This window comes from Cryptomeria japonica, chromosome 9, assembly GCF_030272615.1.
Source record: "Cryptomeria japonica chromosome 9, Sugi_1.0, whole genome shotgun sequence".
In the NCBI taxonomy this organism is placed as follows: Eukaryota; Viridiplantae; Streptophyta; class Pinopsida; order Cupressales; family Cupressaceae; genus Cryptomeria; species Cryptomeria japonica.
The window spans coordinates 724,398,237-724,417,215 of NC_081413.1; the positions used below are offsets into that span (position 1 = coordinate 724,398,237).

General features: G+C 37.9%; 1 protein-coding gene across 3 annotated transcripts in view; it reads left to right on the forward strand.

Annotated features, from left to right (window-relative positions):
• Positions 1-517: 517 nt before the first annotated feature.
• Positions 518-18,979, forward strand: part of LOC131067428 (probable folate-biopterin transporter 4) — a 42,671-nt gene continuing 24,209 nt past the window's right edge. Inside the window, exons 1-6 of one of the 3 annotated variants that reach the window (XM_058002430.2) lie at positions 518-871; positions 1,888-2,035; positions 16,526-16,653; positions 16,843-17,064; positions 17,149-17,820; positions 17,972-18,169. In XM_058002430.2, the coding sequence (XP_057858413.2) occupies positions 1,958-2,035; positions 16,526-16,653; positions 16,843-17,064; positions 17,149-17,820; positions 17,972-18,169 (1,298 nt within the window). In that variant the 5' untranslated portion in view covers positions 518-871; positions 1,888-1,957. Of the gene's footprint in view, positions 936-1,887; positions 2,036-16,525; positions 16,654-16,842; positions 17,065-17,148; positions 17,821-17,971; positions 18,170-18,979 lie in introns of all 3 variants that reach the window. The other 2 variants (XM_058002429.2, XM_058002432.2) reach the window with 2 other exon arrangements.

Below are 18,979 nucleotides of genomic sequence, written 5' to 3' on the forward strand. Positions count from 1 at the left end.
AACAGTGGAGTTATGACACAATGAGACATAAGCCATGAAGGTAAAATAATGATTTATTTTAGTATGTATTTCATGTAGTTTTATTGGTGGATTTTGGATTTCCTGTATGCATTTCCATTGTATTTTGTGAAACTAACTTATTACAGGTAATATTCTAAGGATGAAATTCAAGCTCACACAGTAAACCCTAAATTAATTAAAGTATGACATTCAAAATGATAGAAAAGATGAATGAGTTGTCGAAGCACAAAAAACATCCCTCCCGACATCCATGTTTTAAATTGCATTGAATGCATGTTTTGCTTGTGACTGGCGAAGCAATCAACACAAGATGTGGTAGGTGATATACAACCTCTCCACCACGTTCCTCTCTAAAAAAGTGGAAACTGACGTGTTTGTGCCTATCTTGTCATCAAGTATCGAGCACACAACATGATAGGAGAAATACCGAACAAATAAGACCTCTCATTGAATGTTGAGCAGACGACGTAACACACCGAAAAATAAAAATTACCAAAAACGTGTCCAAAAACACACCTCACTGCAAGGTTGACACTTTAACGGGCAAAAGGCCGCACAAGAGCCTATCGGCTAAATATAGATAAAATAAAATTTCCTTTTGACCAATTGTAGCTTCTGACTTTTGTAACCCTCAAATTTCAAAACACGAAAAAAAAACAAATGCATTGCGTGGATAGCAACGCTCATTTTGCAAGCATATAAATCAGCGCTATCACGAAATCTTCCGTTGCTTTATTTGTTATCGGTACTTTAATTAGAGGAGAAGGATTTATCCCAGAAAGCGCTAGCAAAAAAACAGTATTGTCTTCGCCTGTTTTGGCGGGTTTGCAACTAGATATTTGGTTCTTTGGTACGGTGGATGTTAAAATTCTCCTGTTCTATTCATTTTCTTGATTTCTAAATATTTTCTAAAGGTAAGATCTGATCATTTTTTCTCTCCGAGAATTGAAGTATATTGAATTTGTAGTTCTCGTAACCATCTCAAATGTTTTTCGTTTATTTTTTTAAAATCAAAATGAACGCATTTGGTTTTGTGAATGCACAATTCGCTGAAATTCAATTTTCCAAACTTATGTGGTTTTTGGCGGTCTGTGGGTTTTCATGAGCGAAATGCATGTGAGCGTTGATATTTAGCAAGGATTCACTAGTAAACTTCATGCGGATATTGATGACTTGTAGGTTTTTAATGACTAAAATTCATCTGGGCGTTGATAATTTGTAGGTTTTACTCTGAAGGATTTTGTACTAAAGTTATAGTAGTAAAATCTATTTGGGTGTTTGGTAATTATTTATTTGTAGTTTTTTATCAGTAAAATTCTTGTGGGTGTTGGTAATTCGTAGGTGTCTACTAGTAGAATTTTATGTGGGTGTTTGCTAATTTGTAGGTTTTTATTAGGGAAAAAAAGAATTCATGTGGGTGTTGGTATTTGTAAAATTGATGTGGCTGTTGATAGTTTGTAGGTCTTTACTATTAAATTTAATGTGGGTGTAAGTAATCCGGTAAGCAGTAAAATGCATGCGGATGTAGAGAATTAGGAGGTTTTCATTAGGATAATTAATGTGCATGTTGGTATATCACAGGCTTTAATACATAAGATTCATTTAGGTGTTGGTAATTTACAGGTTTCTATTAATACAGTTTTTGATATTAATGAACATTGGTTTCTCTTTAATTTGGACTATATATTCTGATTAAGAATGGTTTGTCTTATCAATGGACTAGACTTAATATCAATTCAACTATTGTCATTGATGAACTCTTCTTTATCCTTCATTAGAGTAATATGTTTATGCATTTGTTTCTGGTTCTATGTTTTACCGATTAAGAATGTTTGTTTTGTTAATATGCTTTTCATTTGATTCTAGGACGAAATAGTAGCTGAGGAGCTACAGACAAATTGGAGATCCAATTTTGTGTGGAGTATATTTGAGCACCATGAATTGGATTAGGCAGTTGCAGAGCAGCTTTGGGATTCCATTCCTTCTTCTTATTTGTCTGATATACTGGACTCAGGTTTCTTTTTTTTTTTAAAATTAAGTATATTGTAAAAACAGTACATTTCAAAAGTCTGAAACACTATCAGATCAGGCATAGTTCTATCTGCACATACTACGAGACACCTATACAGTTTTCATTCGAAGTTTTTACATAAATACATTCTTATCACATACGGAGTATACAGATGCTGCTTAAATACAAAAATATGATAACAAAAAATTCTAAAAAAATGGATCTTTTGGTTCATCTGCCTGATCAATCTTTCATCCATGCTGCGTCCATCCAAGAGGACCCTCCATCCATCTGATGTTTCTGTTCCAGTTCGCTGGTTCAGTAGCTAAAGGTTCCGCTGCCACTGCTGCTTGATTAACCTCCTGCTGTGCCTCCATCTTCCTACCTTCTTTAAGCTCTTTCATGAAAGTCTCTAGGGTGTTCACAAATGGTATTCTTTCTTCTCTGTGCGTTGCCCGAGTGTATCCGTGTGAAAGTTCTGACAGGTATTCTCTAGTGGTACCATCTTCTATGAATCTTTCAAACTTCTTCTTTGTCAGCCTCATGACAATAGTGACCTGCATGTCAACATTGTAAAAAATGAGTCTTCTCAAAGGGTCAGTAAGCAGCCTGCCCTTCCCTTGAAATTTTTCCTCATTCTTAAGGGACCAAATCAACCATAGAATTTTCACAGGAAAGAAGAAACCAAAATAAATTACTGTCCTTCTTAATCCCATTGATGAATCCAAAAACAACATTATGAATGAAAAATTTATTGGAAAAATTACTGCCAAACATATTCCATATTTCCTTAGTCACAACACAGTTAAAGAACATATGCATAATAGATTCAGCAGTCTTACATATGTTACATATATCAATGATCTGCTGTTTATTTTTAATAGGCAATCTATGCAGAGCAAATAACCATTTAAAACATTTCTTTTTGGGCATAATATTACTGCCCCATAAATGAGAGAAAGCCTTTTGCCAATCATTATTATTGCAATTCAGATTCCACAGATTATTAAGGTGATTAATTGAATCAATATTACTGCACAGAGCCTCATAAACAACTTTGGCTTTGGTGTTCATCAATGGAGAACCATCAATCCATTTTAGATGCTTATAACTGTCTTCAACAGAGAAGCTATCCCTGGGAAAATAGATACCAGAACATGCTTCCTTTAAAACAGAGCAAGTTCTCAAATTAGATTCAAGCAGATTAAATTTTTGACTAAGAAAGTTCCAGGACACCAACTGTCCATTAACAATGATATCATTAAAACAACTAATACCTCTCAGATTCGATTGCTTAGCTGAGCACCTCTTCAATAGAGCAAGAGATTTGCCTTTGTGGGAGAGATTCCACCAAATAGATCTCTCCCCACAAAGAATGCTATTATCATTGTTTTCCTCGTAGGGTGTCAAGTTAAGACATTGCATAAATGACAGAAGTACACAGAATATATGGAACTCACAAGTGTTCTATTAATTCATAATAAGCCAGTACATACAATGATAGCAATATGTTCGACTACAATAGCATGTCCAAAGACTAGAAACAGATACAATATAAAGGAGTCTGGTTAGTGACCCGGTGCCAACTACCGACAACCGATGGGTTAACTGCCGACGCTAACACAATTTACCTTAATGCTTAATTACTCGACAACATCATCCCCCCAAAAAAGAAATGTCGTCTCCGGACAACAAACAATCAAAATGGGAATGATATACAAGCAAAACTGAAACCCAAAACAACAAATCACTGGGGAGGGCAAGAGGGCGTCCCTGAAGAAGAAGGGGCTGCTGATGTCGAAGCCAATTGCGCCCGCAACCGCATCACCTGATCAGTTCGATAAGCAAGGTCCTGCTCGGCCACCAACTGGTGCTCCCGTGACCGCTTCACCTTGAATACAACCTCCATGAGCTCCTTTTGCTTCGCCTCCAACTCTGCCGCAAGGCTGGTAACGCGGGTCTCTGCTGCAGTCCTCATCTCTGACTCAGCCACCAGTGCTTCTCTCACAGAGCTCAATTCTCTCTGCACCGTGTCCAGAACCTCCTCCGCATGGTCGGCTCGGGCCTGTTGCTGGGCCAACTCCGTCTCCAACGACGGGATGCGAGCTGCTAGCTCTGCAGCTCTATCTGCCTGGATCTGAACCTCCTGGAGTCAGTAATAGCCATCCCGCACAGCCTGCTCAATCTGTCTCACCAAAGTCTGCACTCGACTCTCCCCGACCACCTCCTGACACTGCCACTATGCTCTCATCTCAAGTAGGTCTATGGTCAGCCATCCCCGTGCCTCAAAGCACCTCTGGAATGCCTCGCCTACCCCCGTAGTAGCAAAAGCACGTAGGCTCTCCAAGGCTGGCTGAATGATGGATTCCTCAACTATGGAGGCTACCAACTGCTGAACTGCCCCCTCCATCTCAGCAAAAAATTGTGCTATGGTAGTACGCTGGGTCCTTCCTACACCTCTGTCCTGAAGGCCCATCTGTGAAGGTATCTCCTCCTTGCCACTAGTGGGCAAAGCCAGCTCAGCAAGATGCTCCACCAACTCGACTACCTCTACCTGCGTAGGATGCTCCCCCAAATCAACTACCTCAGCCTGTGTAGGATGGCGAGGTGTAGCAGGTGGTGGCCCTACCGGAACTATGGGTGTGGCGGCATATTGGTCCAACCATGTGTCTGTGTCCTCCACTGCTGCCCCACTGTCCTTTGCTTGCCCCATGCCTTCCGTCCCTTTTTCTTGCAAGTCGTATTCCTCATTTCCAAGAGACTTGGAAACTTTTGAAGACCGGTAGTATGGTGCAGGAGCACCCCATTGTAGAAGCACAATCATGATGTCCAAGGTCACTATTTGATTATATTTGGGTCATTTATGACTTGTAAAGAATATATGCATGTATTTGAGTTCATTTTTATCCAATGGAGTCATAATGTAAGGCTACTTGAGCCATTTGTGTAAAAGTTGCATAGTTGTCCATTTAGGACCTAGTGGGGTCAAAGAGTCAAAACGATGTAAACATGCCATGAAAGGGCATAAATGCTTGTAAAAGGTCATTTAAGGGTTATTTGATATGTTTATAAGGTTTTTGTCAAGTTTTGGGGTCATTAAGATGTCACAAAAAGTTGTCAAAAAGATGAAAAGTGGCAAAAATGCAATAATGCAAAATTGCATTAAAAGTTGTAAATGGGAAGTTGAAAGGTCTTGGAGGTAGTTATAAGGTCCAAACTGACTAAGAGGCTATAAAAGGTTGTATTTGGTCGAACCAAGGGGGAATGAGAAGGAGGATAACAATTTTGAACAATTTGTGTATTCATAAGCTTGCCATTTTGATAGTTTCCATTGTTATTTTGTTGTTTCCAGGCCTTGTACGGACCTGTACAGCTTGGAAACCATGTATAATTATCATGGTTAGATAGTATTTTGAATTATCTTCCTTCTTGTTTTGGTTTGGAGTGATTTCATTGAGAAACGAAGAAGTTATGGATGTTTTATGGATTGCAACTTCCTGATTTCCTGAAAATAGTCATGTTGCAGCGTATGGTACGGACGCATATTAAAGATTTGTGACCTCTAAATGGATTCATTGGAAATATGTGTGATTAACCTTTATTTCTCTTTTGTTTTGGATCGATTTCATTCAGTTTTGAGAAAGTTATGTAAGTTTTGGTGAAAACCGGTTTTAAGCTGTCTTAAATGGAGTTGCTAGAAAGGGTTTGTAATTATCTTGTGATTTCACCATTGAAAAATTAATGGCTTGCATATTTTGAAAGTAGACTCAAAGGGGTTTCATTTGAGTATTGTCTTGTTTTCGTTTGGTTAAGTATTTGTTGTGAAATATGATGCCCTAGCAGGCAGCAAGCATACATTTTCCAGATTTATGACAGTCAAAATTGGTCTCGGTGCATAGATGATAATTGTTTATTTCACCGTTGGATCTTTATGAATTTTTGATATGTTGTTCTTAATCAAGTTGTCTAAAACTCCACCGGAGAGATTGGACTATTCTTTTCTGGTTCGGAAGTTATTAATATTTGAGTGCAGGTATAGAAAATTGTCATGTGAATGACAATCACCTTGATGATAGTGAATTGGATTCTTTCAATGAACAATGAAGTTTAATGGTTTGCAAAGGTATAAATGATTGGATATGTTTGAGATAGCATTAATGAACCCCTGTAGCATTCATGGAAGTATGACTATTGAGATGCGATATATTACCTTGAAATCAGTATGGTATATGAGTTTGATGTTTTAGTACCTTGATAAAGAGTGTTGGATGAACTTGAAATGTTTTCCCCGTAGGTGTCAGGTTAAGACATTGCATAAATGACAGAAGTACACAGAATATATGGAACTCACAAGTGTTCTATTAATTCATAATAAGCCAGTACATACAATGATAGCAATATGTTCGACTACAATAGCTTGTCCAAAGACTAGAAACAAATACAATATAAAGGAGTCTGGTCAGTTACCCGGTGCCAACTGCCGACAACCGACGGTTTAACTGCCGACGCTAACACAATTTACCCTAATGCTTAATTACTCGACAACAATCATTGCTGTTACCCTTATGTAGGATCAGGTTTTCTGATATAATCCCATGCCTTCCATATAACCTTAAAGACATTAGAACCAGCAGGAGACATTGGAAATTTGCCAGTAATAAGATCACTAATGGGGAGCAACTTCCAGGTTTTAGCCTGTTTGGGAACAACTAACATAATATTATGCCTAATGAGAATCTTCCACTGCTCATTACCTTCTAGTGCATGAAAAATCCATTTTGCATCTAGGCAATCCCCTGCAATTTAATATCTTTAAGACCCAAACCTCCCATATTCTTGCCAAGGCAACACAACTGCCATTTGACAACATGGTATTTGTTATTACTTTTTACATCAGACCAAAGAAACTTCCTGATCAACTTTTGAATATCACTGATATGATAGTTAGTAAACATCCATACTGTGAAGCATAATAGATGCTGTATGAGGGAGAATCTTCTGGTAAACTTGCAGTCTTCTAGCAAACTGTATGTTAATCAGGTCTTCGTCATTGGGTAAAGAGATGCCCTTAATCCTTGGGGAATAGGAGTCTCTAAGGAGATAGAAGATGACATCCGATGCAATGACAAATAGCGCTGGAACAAGAGGGCAGCCTTGCTTGATGGATCTTCCTAGAGTAAATGTGTGAGTGCATGATCCATTCACTTCAATTTGTGTAGAGGCATCCCTTAATAGAACTTGAATCATCTGATAAAATTCCTTACGAAAGCCAAAACCTTCCAACATTATAATAAGAAAACTCCACTCCACCTGGTTGTAAGCTTTTTCAAAATCAATAAGAAACATAGCCACATTTTGATTAGTGCTTTTGGCCCAATCCATAGCTTCCCAGCTAGTTATGAGGTTCTCAAGTATGTATCTGCCCTTGATAAAACCAGTTTCATAGTTTTTGATGAGGTACTTATCCCCGCCCAATTCATAGCTTCCCAGCTAGTTATGAGTTTTTGATGAGGGACTTATCCCAGTCTTTAGGGAGGAGTTCAATAAGACCTTTTTTGATTTTAGCTCCCAAAGGCCCCTTATTAATGGCTTCCTTATAGACTTAAAGTAGGTTCTCCCCAATCCATTCTTTAGCTTCTTTTTTTAAATTTAGTAGGTAGCCCATCAGGGCCAGGAGCTTTGTCATTATTAAGTGTACTAATAGCGTTGAGGATTTCCTCCAATGAAATAGGTTTTTTTTAACACATTACCTTCTTCTTCAAAGATCTTCTTTGGAACAGGATCCTTGCATTTCTCTCTAGCATGATGGCTAATTGAGGAATTCCCTTCAGATGTAAACAACTTTTGATAATATAAGAGGAATGCGTCTTTAATATCTTCCTGCTCAATCAATTCTCTGCCTTCCTCCCATACATCTATCCTCTCTTTGAATTCCTTTCGTTGCAAAAGATTAAAAAAGAATTTGGAACCCTCATCTCCCTGCTGCATCCAGCTGATTTTGGCTCTCACTTTCATTCCTTGAATTTTCTTGGTTTGTAATCTTCTAAGCTGATCTCTAGTATAAGACAGAGAATCAGGAATGGTCTGATTAGAAGGATCCAGTTGGCTTTGGGACTCAAAAAAGAGAAGGTTCTCCATGAACTCTTTTTCCAACCTGCTCTCATCCTTAGCTTTCTTCTTGCCCATGGTTTGGAAGAAGTTTTTCCAACTATTGATTTGGGTTCCATCTATCAATGGCAGATGGGATACCGATGTCCCATTTATTAACTTACCTAATCATATAAATCGCACACATAATGTCTTGATCCTTCAAAATACCAGTTTTAAGGATGAAGTCATCCTTTCTAGGAGAAGGCTTAGTAGCACATATATTCATGGAGATCTGAGCTTTAATAGGGTGGTGATCTGAGAGGGTGTAGGGACACACTCTGACCATGGTACCATCATCATTTTGACTGAAAGAGAAGAAGTCCTTATTGGCATAAAATCTGTCTAGCCTACAATAAATCCTCTTCCTCCCTTGCTGGTAATTACACCATGTATACCAAATTGACTTGTAACCATTCTTTTTGCCTTCAAGGGGATCAAATAATCGAAGCTTCTCTTTCATCCTGTTCTAGTAAAACTTTTTAATACTCTTCCATCCTAGGTCCGACCCCCATAGCTTATCTTCTTGATGTTCAATCATATTAAAATCCCCTCCTATGATCCACAACACTTTAGGGAGGGCAGACAACCATTTCCATAAGTCTATTCTCTCTCTATAATCATTAGGGGCATATAGAGAACACACTCCAAATTTGGAGTCCTTATTATTAATAATGACCTAGATTGCCCTATTACAAATGGAAGTTTCATTATCAGCAATCAAATTACCCCATTTACCCTTAAGAAAGATGACAGCTCCACCTTTGCCTCTAGTATGCTTGGTGGTAAAATGAATTGCATCTTTGCATATGAATCTGAGATTAACATCCAAGGTAAAGTTAGAGGCCTTTACCTCCTGCAGAAGCACAATATCAGTCTACTTATGTTGATTCAAGAATCTCTTGACTGCATATTTCCTATTGTTAAATTTTGGATCAGAATTGAAATTGTAGAGATACAGAGCAATATATGTGATAATACTATTCTAATTAAAAAATTAAATTGGAGTATATCTACTGTTGTTGAAGATATCAAATATGATAATTGATATACCTGAGTATGTTAACTCCTCACAGATGAAGCAAGTGTGCACAACAATATCTACACAGTCAATGTATATATGTACACCAGAATCTTGAAAAGTATTATACGGGTATAAGAAGTATGACCTTCAACAAATAAATTGATTATTTATGTTTGTTCACAGTATAACTATCGCGTATGTATATATTGCATTCAGTATATATATATATATATTGTGCAGGATATATATCGCACACAGTAGTTGATATTCACACAGCAATATATATTGCAGCCTTTTTCTTCAAACACACCTAGCAGACTGATCACATATATCACAGCACGTAAGTGCAGAGATCTTCACACACAGCTGTCTAGAATTCGTACAGATATATTTTGTGTGTATCACTATTATCTATGCACCACTCACTATTTGCTTTCAATAATCCCGATCAAGGGATATATAAATACAAGTCACTATCAATGAAATGACATGACTTTCAGTTAGGAAGGAACATGACCATAGACAGAAGGTTGCGAGTCACTTAGCAACCCGATAAGAAAATTAACTTAATTGCATAGAATTAATAATACTTAACAATCGGTTAAGATATGAAGAAAACGTATTTAGTAAGACAGCGATTAAGCAAACAAAGTGATACTAACAAAACATAATAGTTAGAAAAGATATGAAATCGCTGACAGCAATCATAAGAAATAATTAAAAATGTTAATAGAGGTTGCAACAGCAGTCAGGAGAAAGATATCTCCTGTCGCTATAACTTCAACACCTATTTGGGGATTCAAGTCCCCTTATATTCCATGAAATACAATTTAACTCTATAGGTCACATTAATTAGAGTTGTCCATGGCAGCCTTAAAGCTGTCAAAACATTTAGGGAGCTCTTTGTCGTTATCCTTTTTCTTAGGCAGAGGAAAGCCCTTGCTTTTAGGCCTTACTCTTCCTCTTAATCTTAGTGACTAGTCCATTCTCAACAAGGATTAGCACATCATAATTCTTTTTCCCACTGACATTGTTGTTGCTTTGGCCGGGAAGTTGCTCCTCCCTAATAAGATTATCACTAGCTCTAGACTTAGTGTCCTAGTCTGGCTCTACCGTGTGGATCTCCGACACCATTGTGTTGGGGTCCATGCAGGTATTGTTGTAGGGTACTATGGCTAGGTCATGGAATCCATTGGAAGCCTTATGACTGAAAAGGGGATCAGCAGTGATGATATCAAAGGAGGCCTCATCCTTGCTATCCCTACTTTTGGCAGAGGAGGGGTGCAAAGATTCCTGAAGTCCAAAGCACTGGATATCAACACCAGGGGCCATTTTGTTACAAGGTTGACTAGGAGAGAACATTTGATTCATCTCAAGGGGAGAGGATTTAGCATCCTCTAATAAAGGTTTAGATTGAACCTCATTCTCAAAAATTAGAGGTTCTCAACTGAAGTATTTTCAAGAACACTGTTCTTGTTAGATAAATCTAGAGCATCAGTTCTCCCCTTGGGGTTAACCAGAGTACTTGTCTCATTCAACCTTTTAATAAAGAGGCTCTTGCTCTTAATATCCTTTACTATGGACTTCACAAGGGAAACATTACCACTTCCATTCCCACTAACCGCAGATGACGTAGGTTGAGAGACAACATTCCCCAAGGGGGAGGAAGGAATGACAACCTGAGAGTCATTGGACAAATTAGCCACATCTATCTTATAGCAACCACATTCCTCCTAATATTCTCTAGAGCCAATTGCTGTGCATTCTTTCTTTTGGCTTTACGAGCCCTAGGGTGAATAAATTGCTCACAATCCACTTTCTTAGCCTCCCTAATTTGAGACAGCAAGCCAAAAAATAGCCAAGTGGGGGGGGGGGTGTTTGCATTAAACCCTCCCAAATTTAGGGATTTTTCCAAAATGGGGAGATCAATGACTGCAACTATGGCTGTGGCTCGCACAACATCCTTTAGAGAGTTGAGCCGCTCTAAAATTGGTCCTTGAACATTATTAGAACTCTCAATAGGTGCACGGGAGGGAGAATAGGCTGGACCAGAACAGGGGACCCTCGCATTACTAGAGTCCGGAGAGATAGCATTAGGGTCTCTTGTGGGTTTGGTAGGCGGTGTCCTTTTAGCAAGAAGAGGACAATTCCTATGAATATGCCCCTCCAATCTGCACAAAAAACAAGCATTGATGCTATTGAGGGCTTCAATGATACAAGCAAAGGGCTCATCATTTGTGTTAATCTCAATGAACTCAGCAAGGTCCTTACCCGGATTGATAGATATAAGCACTCTAGGGTCCATGTGAGGGATAAGCATCTGGGAATTGTCAACCCTATGGACCTTCTCCATAGATTCCAATATTTGCGGAATTAAATTGTAGAGCATGAGGGGAGATTCTTGACCATGATCCATCTAGGGCAGGATAAAGCCAAAATTTCACTGTCAACTGCCTTAGGCGACCACTTGAGACCCCTAAAGGTACAATTACCTATTGACCAATATTGCCTCTCTACCACCGTCGTCTGCGATTTAGTATCTTTGAAAAAAATAATAAAAAGCCCTTTTTGAATCATTCTACAAGATGAAAATTGAAACCCTAATTTTTTAACCCAAACATTCTTAAGACATTCATCAAAAAATTTATGGGCCGTGCATTTACCAACGTCCACCACAACAAGAAATATAGCTACATTCTTTAATTGAGTTTTCTCTTCATTAATTGCAGTAACCATTTCAGGGTTAGGAGTAATGCAAAACCTAGAGATGATAGTGGCACATTGCTTACCTCCTCATCCATCGGGTTGTCCATTACCTTCCGTTAGGAAATAATATTGGATTCGAATTTTGTTGACTCTGTAACAGAAACTGGTCTCAACCAGAGCCGCTTTGAATGACTTAGCACTGGATGGTGGGATGTCATTGAGATTACAAGCCTCTTCAATCGGGTTACCGTCCATCTTGGACGGTATCCTTCAATGGGATACAACAGAATCAATGCCCTAACTCCTGCTTGCGTGGACTGAAATCCACACCAACTCGCAACAAACAAGCAATAATTGCAGAGAAATCAAGGGAATGACGGGCAAATTACCTAGGTGGAGGAGCTTGGGGCCCGTTGATGTGTTTTTTACGCACATGCGAACACATAATAAAATACCATAAGTATCTTATCCTCTCTTGAACAAAATCTCTTGTATGCTGCAGATTTGCTTAAGGTTCATCCATAGAAGACTCCAAGGTTCCAAATGTAGGATCTCTACGTGTGGATAAGCCTAGTTGGTTTGATGTGATTATGTTGGAATCACAAGGGGACTTACATTAGAATGCCTGAATGCTTGATTTGTTGGAACTTAGATCCTATCTACTCAATTGGAAGATAAAAAAGAGCAAAAGAGGTAGGGTTTGAGAGAGAGTCTATCTTAATCCTAAGAATACAGGAAGATGAGTTAATGATCAAATGAAATCCTACTGAGCGAGGTCTCACCGTCAAACTGAACAATTTGACACAAGCTCAGTGCAGTCTTCTAAGGGTATTTCAAAGATGTTCGAATGAATACCATTAAACATTGATCACCATTCAAGTTAATGCATAAACAATGAGTGTAGAACGATTCGAAGTTAGACTCATATCATTCCAGTTGACCACACAAGGTGTACTTACAAGTTACAAGCAGCAAGAGGCTAGTGGTATGGATAAAACGGATTCCACATGAATACATTCAACATATTCCTCCATTCAATCTAATAAACATAAAAGCAAATTGAGAAGTAGAACCACGAGGCTTGTTGAAATAACAAATTTCACTATAACTTCAATGAAATATCTCATTTACAAGTCATACCAACAATTCTTCCCTCTCCTAATTTACTCTATTCCAATTGCTATTCTTCTATTATTCTATTCTATTCACTATTAGCTATTAACTAGTTAGCCTTTACAAATGAAGAGCCTGGGCTTTATATAGAGAGCTCATTTACAATGAATGGCCAAGATTGGATTTCCATCAACGACCAAGATTTTACAATAAAAACCTTGATTAGGGTTTGTTACAACAAACTTCTCCATAGCCAATGAGAAAATTACTTTCAATGAGCATGGACCAATAGATAACAAGTGTAGGTGCCTCAGAATTTGTGCCACCATTGATGGGTTAGGTACATTGAATCAAGACATGTAGAGGTAGACCTTCTTTGATGAGTGAGTGGTGACTGGGATGATGATTAGGATGCCACTTCACTCTTGCATTTTGTAGACTTGAGTTGCTTTTTTGCTCGCGTGAGAGGAGTTCTTGAAGTGTACTTCCAAGCCTCCGCTCATGAAGTTTGCCTTGCTTCTCATAAAGTGATCTTTGAATTCTCATCTTTCATCCTTTCAACTTAAAATGATTATTTGCAAACTTCAAAGGTAGTAATCATGTAATCAATCTTGCATCTTCGCCTTCAACTAAGAACAGATGAAGTGGAGTTCACTTACTTGAATTTTGCTTTTAAGACTCAATTTGTGGAATTCACTCATATCTTTCAAATTGTGAAGTTTGCTCATGTCTTAATTCTTGAAGTTCATTTATATCCCTTGGTTTGTAAAGTTGGAATTTTCCATTGAAGTCCCCCCATATGAAGCTCGCTTGTCTCAAACATGAAGTTAAAATTTGCTCATGAGGCTTGATTCATGAAGTTGACATTCGCTCTCCTCCTTGAACTCATGAAGTTCATTGTTCTTGTGTGAAATCTGCTCCATTCCCTCTAGACATGAAGTTTGCTCTTAATCCCTTAAATATGAAGTCGCACACTTCGCTTCAAGGAGGTAATTCATGAGGTTCAAACTTCGCTCCTATCTCTCAACTCATGAAGTTGTTGACTTCGCTCCTATTTCCCAATGTATGAAATATAACTTTGCTCCAAATTGGTGAAACATGAAGTTGCTTTAATCATTTTCTCCTTATATCCAACTTCATTCACAAATCACTCTTCTTGACAAGATCATGAACTTCGCTCCTCTTCCTAGACACATGCAGTAGCAATTTCGCTCTTAACAGCTTGAACTTGAAGTTTGCTCCTCTCTCCTTAAAGTTGAAGTTGTGAAATTACTCTACTTCGCTCCTCTCTCCTTGAATCTGAAGTTGTGAAATTACTCTACTTCGCTCCTCTCAATGGGATCATGAAGTTCATTTGATATTATATCTTCATTAGGCGATTATCTTTTCTTATTTAATTTTACTCATGCTTATGAAATTCGCTCTCCTTGATGAAAACATGAAGTTCACTCATCTCTCCTTCAACATGAAGTTAAAACTTCGCTCTTCTCCTTTAATGCATGAAGTTGATAGATTTTGGTCTCAAGATCGCTTCATTTTGCTAGGTCATGAACTTCGCTTCAAAGTGCTTGAACATGAAGTTGTCAATTTACTTTAAAATGTAAACTTGTGAAGGAAGGAATTTCGCTCTATAGTGGTGAAACATGAAGTTCGCTCCTCTCCTCTTGAAGGTGAAGTTCGCTCCTCTCCTCTCCAACATGAAGTTCGCTCAAATGTGCTCAAAGGTGAAGTTAGGAATTCGCTCCTCTCCTCTTGAAGGTGAAGTTCACTCCTCTCCTCTTGAAGAGGTAGTTCACTCCTCTCTCCTCCAACATGAAGTAAGAACTTCACTTCTCTTTTGCAACTCCCGAAGTTGGAAATTTTCGCTCCAAAGTGCTTGAACATGAAGTTATTTGACAAGTTAGTCTCTCTGTCGGGATTCATATATGGAATATAACATTTAAGTATAAGAAAGAGTTTCTTATACTTTAAGTTATATTCCATATATATTGTCAGGATGTTTGAGAGTGGTTTCGGATCTCCAAGAGTTATAATGCAAAATCTAGTTTTTGGAGGATCCTTCAAATTTCTAGACTTAGTCAAATTTCAGGACACTTCAGGATCAAGATAACATTCCAAACTTCTAAGGTGAGTTCGCTCTGACCTTGATGTAAGGGAGGGGACCTAGGAGGACACTGCATTCAACCAAGGTTTGATTTAGCAACTTGAAGCGTGACCCGATAGTACACAAAAAACCCTAGGAATAATCTAAATAACCCCTAATAACTCAACTGAAGGAGATCCACCTGGCTTGATGACCTTTGAGAAACTCAATCCCTTCAATGCAAAGGCTAAGACACTAAAACGACCAACGACAAAACTAAAAGAGCTAACCCTAGAAAGCAAAAATGTGGGGGTCTCCATTTGCAATGGGGCGATGTGTGAATACCTCACAACAGAGCCCTCCTCCACATTGAGTAGCAACCCCTTCAATGGGGTTTCCTTGTTCGCCCTCACTTCATTCACTCCCCCTTTTCATGTCATTCTTGTAAATCCTAATTTCATAACTTCTCGACTCAGGTTTCTTTACAACTTCCCTTTTAAATTTGTTCACTTTTGCAAGAATGCTTTCCTTTGTATCTAAAATTCATCGTTGTGCATTTTTTGGAACATAATTTGACATCCACTCAGATATATAGGTGATTCTTAAGTCAGTTTGGTAACATAGGAAGAATGCTGGTGTATCTGTTCCTCTCCTCACTGCCTCAGTCATATGGTTCTTCCTCTGATTAGCTGTATTATGATCTGGCCTTGCATCTAAGCATAAAGGAAGTCCACATTGTGCAGTAAGCATACTTTAGGAAGTTTCCTAACAAAATATCAGCACTTACATGGCATGATGTGAGGCAGAATCCTCAATCCTTTTTACCTTCATCAATCCAAGGAAAGATATCATTATAGGATGTTGCTCTTTGGATGACTGAGCCTTCTGATCCCACAATTGAGTAGTTGTTCCTGTGGCTTTGAGGCCAATTTTGTAGAATTTGTAAGTGATCAGGAACTGAACTAGACACCATCAGTTACAATGTACTACTAGGAAATACTTATTATACTCTTTTTGGCTTACTTTGAAAGAATTGCACTTTTAAGTTAGTAGAATATATGTAGCAGAGAATAGTTTCATGACCTTTTTCTCTAATACTATTAAAGCAAAAATTTCCACTTAATCAGCATGTGTTCCCATGATTATATGTGCTCATGCTGCATTGCATGCAAAATGCTCACATAATAAGTAAACAATGTTGACATTTACTTTAGCCATGGCAGTCTTGCTTAAGATGCTCTACTCTGTTAAGGGAAACAGATTTTCAATACAAACACTAGGATATACAAGGATAAATTTCTAGGATTGATGGAAGTCGGATAGAAGGATGGTCTCGAGTCTTGATTTAAAGAACTTAAATGTTTTTCAGCTCACATGTCCTTACAAGTGCATCTGTTTGGCAATTTGATCTTATTTTCAGGGTTTTAGATCCTTTGCATGGACTGCAGTTTCATACCAGTTGAAGGATGAACTTAAATTGAGCCCTTCTGCCTCTCAATTTTTGGTTTCAATTGCATTTTTCCCATGGAGTATAAAACCTCTATATGGGTAGGCTTCATTTACATTCTCTTCACAATTTCTGATTTAAATATTTAGCTTCCTTTGAAGAAAAATCCATAAGATAACATATGGAGTAGATTTTACAATACATTTGCCATCTTTTCACAATGATGGTTTCATTTTTTAGTGACATTGTTTCCTTTTTTTTGCACTAAAATCTGAGCTATGCATATGCAGAATATTGTCAGACTGTGTACCCATTCAAGGCAGAAAGAGGTTGCCATATTTAATTATAGCAAGCATCCTTTCACTGGTTCCGTGGCTTTTCCTTGGGGTCATCAAATCTTTGAGAAATTCATATGCCTTTCTCACTATACTTTTGACATTTCAAAATTTGGGTTCAGCAATGGCTGATGTTGTTATTGATGCAATGGTTGCAGAGGCTGCAAGGCAGGAAAGGTTAGCTTCAAGGTTTGATAACTTATTTAATATGCTTGCTTGTTCTACCTGGATTGTAAACTAAAATAAATTGTCTTTGAGCAGGGCAGCTTATGCTGGTGATTTGCAGTCGCTATCATGGTTGGCTATGGCAATTGGAGGCATAGCTGGCAGTTTAATTGGTGGCTATGCACTATCTAACTTGAGGATCCACATGATATATCTTCTTTTCTCCATATTTCCAACAGTTCAATTGTTTGCCTGTAGCTTGGTTGAAGAAAAGTCTTCAAGCAGTTTTAGGACAGTTGAACAGGTAAATACTGGGGTCACCAATGAACAAGCACCTCCTGACATGCCAAAAAGTATACTTGAAAAGTCAGATGAGAAGGGTGATGGAGGAGAATCTGAATTCTCTCCACAAGTCAGTACTGATTGTCTGGAAGAACAAGTTATGCGAGATGATGAAGATTGGGTTAAAATCCAGAAGAAAAAATCAGGAGAGATTGTAGAAGAAATTAATGAGAGGATGCAAGATGAGACATCCACGAAGGGAGAAATATCTGTTTCTGAGGATAAGCATTCCTTACTTGACATTCACAAAGTAGATGGTATGAGAAGAAGGAAGAAACCTGATGGAATTGAGGGGGAGAAGAAAGTATCTGAGGCTGAGTCAAAGAGAGTTGATCATCAAGATCGCAGAGAAAAACAATGGCTCCTTAATGTGAAGTCTACATATAGTACTCTAATTCAGGCAATGAGACAACCTATAATTTTACGGTACTAATTAAGTAAACATGGATGCTACTCATGCTTAAATATTATTTTATGCAATAGTCACTACAATTACATGGTTTTGGGCACATTTTTATTCTTTCTTTACGTGTTTGCTTCAAATTATTCTGACAGTAATGTGCTGTGGCAATATCAGGCCAATGCTGTGGTTCTTTCTAGCTCAAGTTACAATTCCAAACATCTCAACTGTCATGTTCTACTACCAGACAGATGTTCTCCATCTAGATGCATCATTTTTGGGAGCTGCACGGGTGGTTGGATGGGGTGGATTGATGCTGGGAACATTCATTTATAACCATTATCTGAAACGTGTGCCTTTGAGAAACATATTCTTGTGAGTATTCTGAAAAATAAGTTAAATTTTTAAGACAGTTGAAATTTCTATTAATTACATCAAAATACAAAGCTTCCAAATGGTATGTTATAACAAAAAACGTATGCCTCATATTAGAAATAGAAACATATTCAAAACTACAGGTTAGACAGCAGCAGTGCTAGATTCCTTAAAATTAAAGGATTCTAGTTCCCAAGCCAATGTTAAGAAGACAAAGAAAGTGGCAATATGCCATACTAAAAGGTTCTTTTTCATAACCAAAATACAAAAAACAGAGTATAGGAAGAAATAAAGCAGCCAATATGTTTTTAGTTATACATGCAAGTGTTGTCAGAAGCCATAAGCTGTCGAAGATCCTTAGACCTTACTAGTCTCATCTTCACTTGTATATTAGACAGAGATTAAGAACAGGATTTTTTTTAAAGAAGCATAGAATAGTCAGTATGTATTACAAAATTTAAGCTTTATGTGCACATAACATTTACAAATAGTGCTGGTAGATTTTGGTGAACATATTAAATTTATGTGAATTTTAAATAAAAATTGGCCAGATTTCCAGAAATATTACCAATTAGTGAATCTATTAAGTAGCTGATCAGAGAAGATTAGCCCATAATTTTTTTCTCAGGATTGCCCGGATGCAGTGTCCTGGGGGCAGTCTTGAGAAGTTTAATTTTGGTTTCTTGACAGTTTGGTGTGTCTTGTGGGTGCTTTCACAAGCCTCTTCTTGCAACTATGTCTGAAAGTAGTTATTTGAGGTTAGTGATTTGACTTTGAATTGCAACCATGGCTGAAGTATATCATCTCGTG